The sequence below is a fragment of the Lactuca saligna genome, chromosome 2 (assembly GCF_052625555.1).
Source record: "Lactuca saligna cultivar CGN05327 chromosome 2, ASM5262555v1, whole genome shotgun sequence".
Lineage (NCBI taxonomy): Eukaryota > Viridiplantae > Streptophyta > Magnoliopsida > Asterales > Asteraceae > Lactuca > Lactuca saligna.
The window spans coordinates 172,166,620-172,174,121 of NC_136418.1; the positions used below are offsets into that span (position 1 = coordinate 172,166,620).

Sequence of the window (7,502 nt, forward strand, 5' to 3'; positions counted from 1 at the left end):
GATGAAGTCTTGATTATCGGTATTTATGAATGACATGATAATAATAGTTACTGATGCTGGTGCAATTGGAAAGCTTAAAAAATAGATGCAAAGTCAATTTGAAATGAGTGATCTGGGCCTCTTTCATACTACCAGGGTATTGAAGTAAAATAGGAGAACGGATGCATTTCATTGAGCCAATCCACTTATGCAAAGAAACTACTAGAGAAAGCTGGAATGCCAGATTGTAATCCCACCAAAATACCGATGGAACAGAAGTTGCAACTTAGCAAAAATGGTGAGGGAAAACCCGTAAACCCAACCATGTTTAAAAGTATTGTTGGAAGTTTACGACATCTCCTTCACACCCGATCCGATTTCGCATATGTTTTTGGGATTGTGATCAGGTACATGGAGCAACCCACAACCCAACATTATCAGGCCGTGAAGCATATTCTGCGATATGTGAAGGGATCTATTCATTCTGGTCTCAGATATTCACATCAAGAAGGTGTGGCTTTGACAGGCTTTACCGATAGTAGTTTGCAAGGAGACATCGATGATCGAAAGAGTACAAGTGGAATGGCATTCTACCTCAACAACAATCTGATTTCATGGTGCTCACAAAATCAGAAAAGTGTTGCACTCTCGTCATGCGAATCAGAGTTCATTGCAACTACAGCTGCAACATGTCAAAATGTTTGGTTACTGGCACTACTCAGTCATCTAACCAAACGCCAAGTTGACCCAGTTGTTCTTTACGTAGACAACAAATTTGTGATTTCATTGATGAAAATCCCTGTTTTTCATGGGAGAAGCAAGCAAACTGAAGCTCAGTTCTATTTCATACGTGAATGTGTGGAGGAAGGAAAGATCATCGTGAAGTGTGTCAGGTCTGAAGAACAACGTGCAGATGTCTTAACAAAAGCAATGACAAGGGTCAAATTCATTAATGAAATGAAGGAACTTTTGGGAGTCAAAGATGTTGGAAATGCAATTTCGGATTAAGGGGGAGCATGTTGGACTCCAATCCAAACTTGCAACATAAGACTTGGTCATTTACTTTTCCTAGTTTGTTAGTTTTATTTGATTTAATCATCAGTATTTTTAGGAGTCAATAAGTAACCCGTTGGTTATTGAAATAGTGGTAGTTGTGGTCCTAGTTTATTGGAAGTCCTTTATTATTTAAAGAGTTGTATGTTGCAGTCTTTTTTATCAGTTGAATACAACAGAAAATTGCTCCAAAATACCCTTGCAATTAATCCCCTATTCTACTTTGTTCTTCCTTTCTTTTGACAGAAATCACAACACCTGTTTCGCTTAAATTATCTCTAAAGTAATTATAAGATACTTACTATTGAAGAAAGTGATGTAGGGCCATACACATCAGTATAAAACACTCCAACTTCCCAATCTTGGGTGACATTCTAATATTCATTAAGGTAACAATTTTCTATTTGCCAAGGACACATGGCTCACATAAATCAAAATCTACATGCTCGAGTTATGGAATGTATCTACTATCTCTGTACATTTCTCACTCATTTTCTCCGGTCTCTAGTGTCAAAGGGTAGATGTACCTATATCATTAACATCATTTAGTCATGTGATCTACGTCCACAAAGAATTTTTTTATTAACAAGCTTGAAAACCAATAGTACAATAAAACCCTAGCTATCAGTCGTATTATATATGCAAAGTACAACACGTAACCATAACCAGAATAAGGTCGGGCCTAGCTATGTCCGGTTTCTTTACTTTGTTCCGTTAGGTCAATATGCATTCGGGTGGTCAATTCTCAAGTTACATTTAACAAGTAGTAATTAGAACTATATGAACAAATCAATTACAAAGAAAACAAACATGAACAATGTTATCAATAACACTTGCAACAGACAATACGAGTAATTGACACAATAACCTGATCACATCCACTACATAGATTGTTGTGAAGTTTTTTATGGTATTAAGAAAAAAAGAACTAAAAAGTAGAAAATGTATTTGCAATGAACACTCTTATGTTTTGATTTTGTAGTAATTACATAGATAACATGAAAGGGATACTGGGATTGTATTAATAGACAAACAGAATGTTGTTGATTTTATATCACTAATAAATTTAAGTATAATGGGGTTAATTTGTTGATCAATATCACTTTGACAATTATCGAACAAATTAGTACGATGCGGAGTGCAAATTTGTTTAATTTTGTCATTGTTGAAAGTATACTGCTATTTAGGGGCGAAGCCCCTGAACTGATGGGTGTTCGGGGGAAACGCCCCTGGGAGCGGGGTTCAAGGGGCAAAGCCCCTGGCTGGGAAACCCGTTATTATTATTATTATTTATTTATTTATTTTAGTAAAAACACCCAGTTTTGTGATCCACTTATAGATCCGATTTTATGTTAGTTTTTGACAGGTAGTATGATCGTTTTTGGACAGGAAGTTGTTTTCCAGTAACTACCATACGATAGTTTTAGGATAGAAGGTTAGTTTCTGTTATATGATGAATTTTGGATTCATTTTGGATACAGATTTCATAACATATTCTTCATTCTCCATTTCTAAAAAAACATTGAGTTTCATCCGATTAGAGATTTTGAGTGTACCCTCGAAATGCTTTAATCTAAAAGTGTTTCACAACTCTCACTGATCCAAGTTTATCTATATCTCGTTTTTTCTAACATAGAAGGAGAAAAGCGGGTTAATATAGATTAGTACAAAACCCACATGACACTAACATCTAATGACATGGCATACAACCAACTTCACTAAGACCATTTCCAACCCATCTCCATTTTTCCCCCATAAATGGAGTAAAAAATGGAGTAAATAGTGTTTCATCTCCAACCCTACTCCATTTTCTACCCCATTTTTTACCCTAAAAAGTATATTATTGGAATATTCCATTTTTATAACTTATATATATTGTCAAATACACCCCTCTACTAATTAAACTCTATATTTATGATTAATTAATATAAATTAGTATATAACATTATATTATAAATATTAAATACTGTATTTAAATTATTATTAGTAGATAAAATAAACTAGAAATGTATAAAATAAAAATGAGAGGGACTAAAGTTGATAACCAAACTTCACCTCCATTTTTGGAGATATGAATAGTATTCCCCCATATATGGGGGAATACTATTCATATCTCCAAAAATGGAGGTGAAAATGGGGTAGGGTTGGAGAAGAATGGGGGAATAAATGGAGTTTGGGGGTGGGTTGGAGATGCCCTAAGAGTAACGATTATATACAATATAGTTATACCCATGTAATGTGTATTTGTGTACTTTGTTGTGTTGTGGCCACAATAATACTCATGAAAGGAAAAAGGGCATACTCAAATATGATACAATTGACAAAAGCATGCAGCTTAATGATACATAATACACAAAAAACCATTAATGGTGTAGGAGAAGAATGTGTCAAAACTAAATATACATTACTATTTGGCATATGGATACACATTTCCTACCGAGGATCTAACAATGTTATAGTTGCTTCATCAACATCTGAAAAAGTGCAGTGCTTACGTGAACCTTCTTCAGCAAAGAAAGCAGGTTGTTTAGGTGGAGGTAGTGATCCATCACCACCCAACATCATAACCACAGAGGACATAGTTGGTCTATCTTGTGCATGATTTTGTACACATAATAGCCCAACATGTATTGATCTTTTCACCTCTGAGATAATGCATGAGTTGTGTAAAGATGGGCTCATGAGTTCAAGGTACTTGCCTTCTGTATATAGTCTCCATGCCTGGATGAAACCAAAAAGTTAATAAAATATTTTCAAAAGAAGATAATTAATCCATGAGATGTACTTACATGCCCAAGAAGGTTATCATTGAGATCTTCATGTGAGAATTCTCTGTTTTTCTTCCCACTCACTATCTCCAGCACCAAAACACCAAAACTAAACACATCCGATTTTACAGAAAAGCGTCCATGAAGTGCATACTCAGGTGATATGTAACCACTGTAAAACACCAAAAAGCATGATGTATAAGCATGAGGACATGAACCCCATGGTCATAGTATATACTATACATATAGATACTTACTATGTTCCAACCACTTTCTTCGTTTTTGCTGTAATCTGGTTTCCTTCAAACTCTCTAGCAATGCCAAAATCCGATATTTTAGGGTTCATGTCATGATCCAACAGAATATTGGCTGCTTTCAGGTCTCTGTGTATGATTCGAAGGCGAGAATCTTGATGGAGATAAAGCATTCCTCTAGCAATCCCATTAATGATGCAAAAACGTTGAGGCCAATCAAGTTCAGTACTTTTGGTTTCATCTGCCAACACAAGATTACCATATATATATATATATATATATATATATATATATATATATATAGATTTAGATTTTACAGACTGCTTTTACTATAAAATGAAAATAATAGAATGAATGAAAGAGCTGAACCGAATAGAAGTAAGTCCAAGCTTTTGTTAGACAAGTATTCATAAATCAGGATCCTTTCATCTTCATCCATGCAGTATCCAAGAAGCTTCACAAGATTCCGATGTTGAAGTTTAGCAACACAAACAACTTCATTGTAGAACTCATCATAACCCTGTTCAGAAGTTCTAGACAGTTGCTTCACAGCTATTTCTTGTCCTGTTTCCAATACTCCCTAAAGATTATACTCAGGAATATGATTAGCTTTACTTTTCTGTTAAATAGGCAGACAATAATTTTATGCAAAAAGTTACCTTGTAAACAGGACCAAAGCCACCTTCTCCAAGCTTATTGTCTATTGAGAAGTTATTGGTAGCCTTGGTTATCATAGATAAGCTAAAAAAATTCAGTTCTAGATCTTCCTTTTGTACATCAGAATTATGCCTATCAATGGAGTGTACCCTTCGACCTACAAAGAGATATGCTGTATATTTAATATTATATATATATAAGAGAAACAAGAACATGTACTCTTCCGCATGGTTTACATTTTTCTGAACAAAAGAATCATGTATTAAAGCACTGAAGTGACTCATTTGCCTTACCTCTTGCTTTCATGTAAGACCTTTTCTTTTTCATTCTGAAAACATACACTGCTACAGACAGGCAAATCAAGAAAGCTAAAATTGGCAAGACTATGGTGAGTACTTGAATCTTGCTATTGAAATCAGGTTGGGGGACTGTAGGACCTTCATTTACAAAATGTAATATGTTTAGCAAACAGTTTATTCATTGTAAAGGGAAGAGATAGTTTATGGTATCAATTTTATTCATTAGATTCCATAAAACCTAGACTATTCTGAAGAAATGTGTTCACCTGTTAGTAGGGATGAAGGTATTCTTATGTAAAGATCTTGATTCTCTGCAATAACCTTAAGATCCATCAATTCACCAAACCATAGTAAGCATCCACTCCCCCCTTTTCTGATATCTAAATTCGCATAAGCTGTACAAGAGCAATTTCTCCTGCAGGCTATCTCACACTCGCCAAGTGTCATGCTCCTATTGTACCATGAATGTCGCGTGTCAGGAAATTTCATTTTAATAACTTTCTGAAAGGCATCCCCACCCTTACAATCTAAAGGACTTTGGAGCTTACACCCATTTGACCAGTCTGCTATGTTCCATTCTTCAGGGCTTTTTGGTTCAAAACCTTCCATACAACTACAGGGAGGATTTCTGTTGATGTTACAGCTTCCATAAGGACCACAGATTCCATAGCGACCACAACTATCTATCAGACCACTTGTATACACAACCCAATTTTGACTTCGATTGTTCCAATGCCACATTGCTATGCTTCCATCCCATTTCAAACGTATCATCTGAACAACTGAAGTCTTAAGCTCAAATTTATAATATGCTTCTTTCTCGTTGACAACAAAGTCAACCCAGTAAATTGGATTTGGCATCTCATTAGGCAAACCACTAAACCTGATGCCATTCCATGGTCCAAATCTTACATTTATAACTAAACCTTGCATCAAAAATATTTGTGGATATCCATTTGTGTCTACATAATCTACATGCTGACCTGGAGAAGGATCATCGGGACCTTTCCATGATGTCAAGGTCCTGTTTGTGCCTGTTACGAAGTCCATACCAAGTTTCATTCCAGCTAGCAAGGTGTCACCAGGATAATCAAAACTTTGCCATATGAAATTTGACTTATTAGAACTACTACTACTACCATCTTTTACAACAAAATTTCCAGTATCCAAAAGTTGTGCCACTGGATTGTTATTATACCTGACAGAAGCAGAGGAATTGGATGACCAGATCACTGTATCACCACAGCAGGAAAGCAACAGGTGTCCCTCTATGTTGACTTTTAGGGCGCCTGTTTTATTGGGTATCGGAAACTCTCTGTTAGCAACCCATACCACTGTACCCGTTGATATCTTCTTGAACCATATTCCCAAGTATCGATTGTTGGAGTTAACGGGGCTAAAGAAACCGAGTTCATACATTTCTCCAGTTGAAATGATGGTCTCACCATCTTTGATGCCTTGAGTTGCAGCTATGCTGTTTACTGCGACAGAAATTGGCAGGAGCAAGAACAAAGAAATGGGGAGCAATAAACTTGTGAAAAGGCTTTCCATTAACGACTTACCTTCTTTGATTACTAAATTGTTTTTCCTCGAGAAAATATGTTATCGGAGCGAGGACATAGCTGACGTAAGGAATGGAGTAAATACTAAATAATTGTGATTGCGATGCCATTTCCAAGGAACAAAGACTGTCAAAAATAAATTCGTTTCTAATAAAAAAAGTGCGGCTTGGAAATTTAACGATTTCAACTTACGGTTGACCACATGATGTTTTGAACTTTCGATCAGTCTGATGATAGAGCATATCTAATCCTATCTGAACTGTTCAAATTGAATATTTTAGATGCTCTGTTCAAACTTCAACACCAACAAATCAATGCTCCTTGTATTTGAAAATAAAATAATAAATATGTCGGTAATCACAAAAATGGTCTACATTTTTTTATACTAATATAAAAAAAGACATTTTTTGGATTAAACCCAAATTTCATTTGGTAATTTTACTAGTTTTTTCTGAAAATCAGGAAAAAGTTGTTAAGGTTTTTTTTTTTTTTTTTTTTTTTTTTTTTTTTTCAAAAGGAAAGTAAAAAAATTAAAGTTTTTTTGGATTAGAGGCTTTTTTTTTTTGAAAAAAATAATAAAAAACTAAAAGTCTTTTTCAGAAAAAAAAACTAAAAGTCTAACTACAAAACCGATGTGTTGATTCAACTTGGAAAACAATAGACTAAAAATAACCTAATTGTCATTCGTATTATATTCGTGTAATTGTTGAAAAAACATGATCATAAGTTGTGATTGTGTAATAGCTTTTTAGTTACTTTTTATGTTGATCAGAGCATTAATAAGCTTATCGAATAGTAAAGTATATTTGTCTAGCGCTTATAAAAAGAGAGTTCTAACTACAAAATTATGTGTTAATTCAACTTGAAAAACAATAAACTAAACGTAACATAATCGGCATTTATATTATAATCATGTAATTGTTGAAAAAA

The 7,502-nt window shown here is 34.6% G+C and overlaps 1 protein-coding gene and 1 pseudogene across 1 annotated transcript; one reads left to right on the forward strand and one right to left on the reverse strand.

Moving 5' to 3' along the window:
• Positions 1-246: 246 nt before the first annotated feature.
• LOC145030389 (secreted RxLR effector protein 161 pseudogene) lies at positions 247-987 on the forward strand (annotated as a pseudogene).
• Positions 988-3,361: 2,374 nt separating this feature from the next.
• Positions 3,362-6,835, reverse strand: LOC145032794 (G-type lectin S-receptor-like serine/threonine-protein kinase At4g27290). The gene is made up of 7 exons (XM_078981718.1): positions 5,277-6,835; positions 5,005-5,148; positions 4,714-4,868; positions 4,424-4,634; positions 4,058-4,295; positions 3,822-3,972; positions 3,362-3,753 (listed from the first exon to the last, which is right to left on the reverse strand). The coding sequence occupies exons 1-7, from the start codon at positions 6,559-6,561 to the stop codon at positions 3,466-3,468; spliced, it is 2,472 nt and encodes an 823-aa protein (XP_078837844.1). The 5' UTR covers positions 6,562-6,835; the 3' UTR covers positions 3,362-3,465.
• Between the last annotated feature and the right edge of the window lie 667 nt (positions 6,836-7,502).

Coding starts and splice junctions, on each gene's coding strand:
- LOC145032794 (XM_078981718.1), bottom strand. CDS start 6,561: ATGGAAAGCCTTTTCACAAGTTTATTGCTCCCCATTTCTTTGTTCTTG. Junction 4,869..5,004: donor GTCTTACATGAAAGCAAGAG/GTAAGGCAAATG, acceptor ATCTCTTTGTAG/GTCGAAGGGTACACTCCATT. Junction 3,754..3,821: donor ATGATAACCTTCTTGGGCAT/GTAAGTACATCT, acceptor GGTTTCATCCAG/GCATGGAGACTATATACAGA.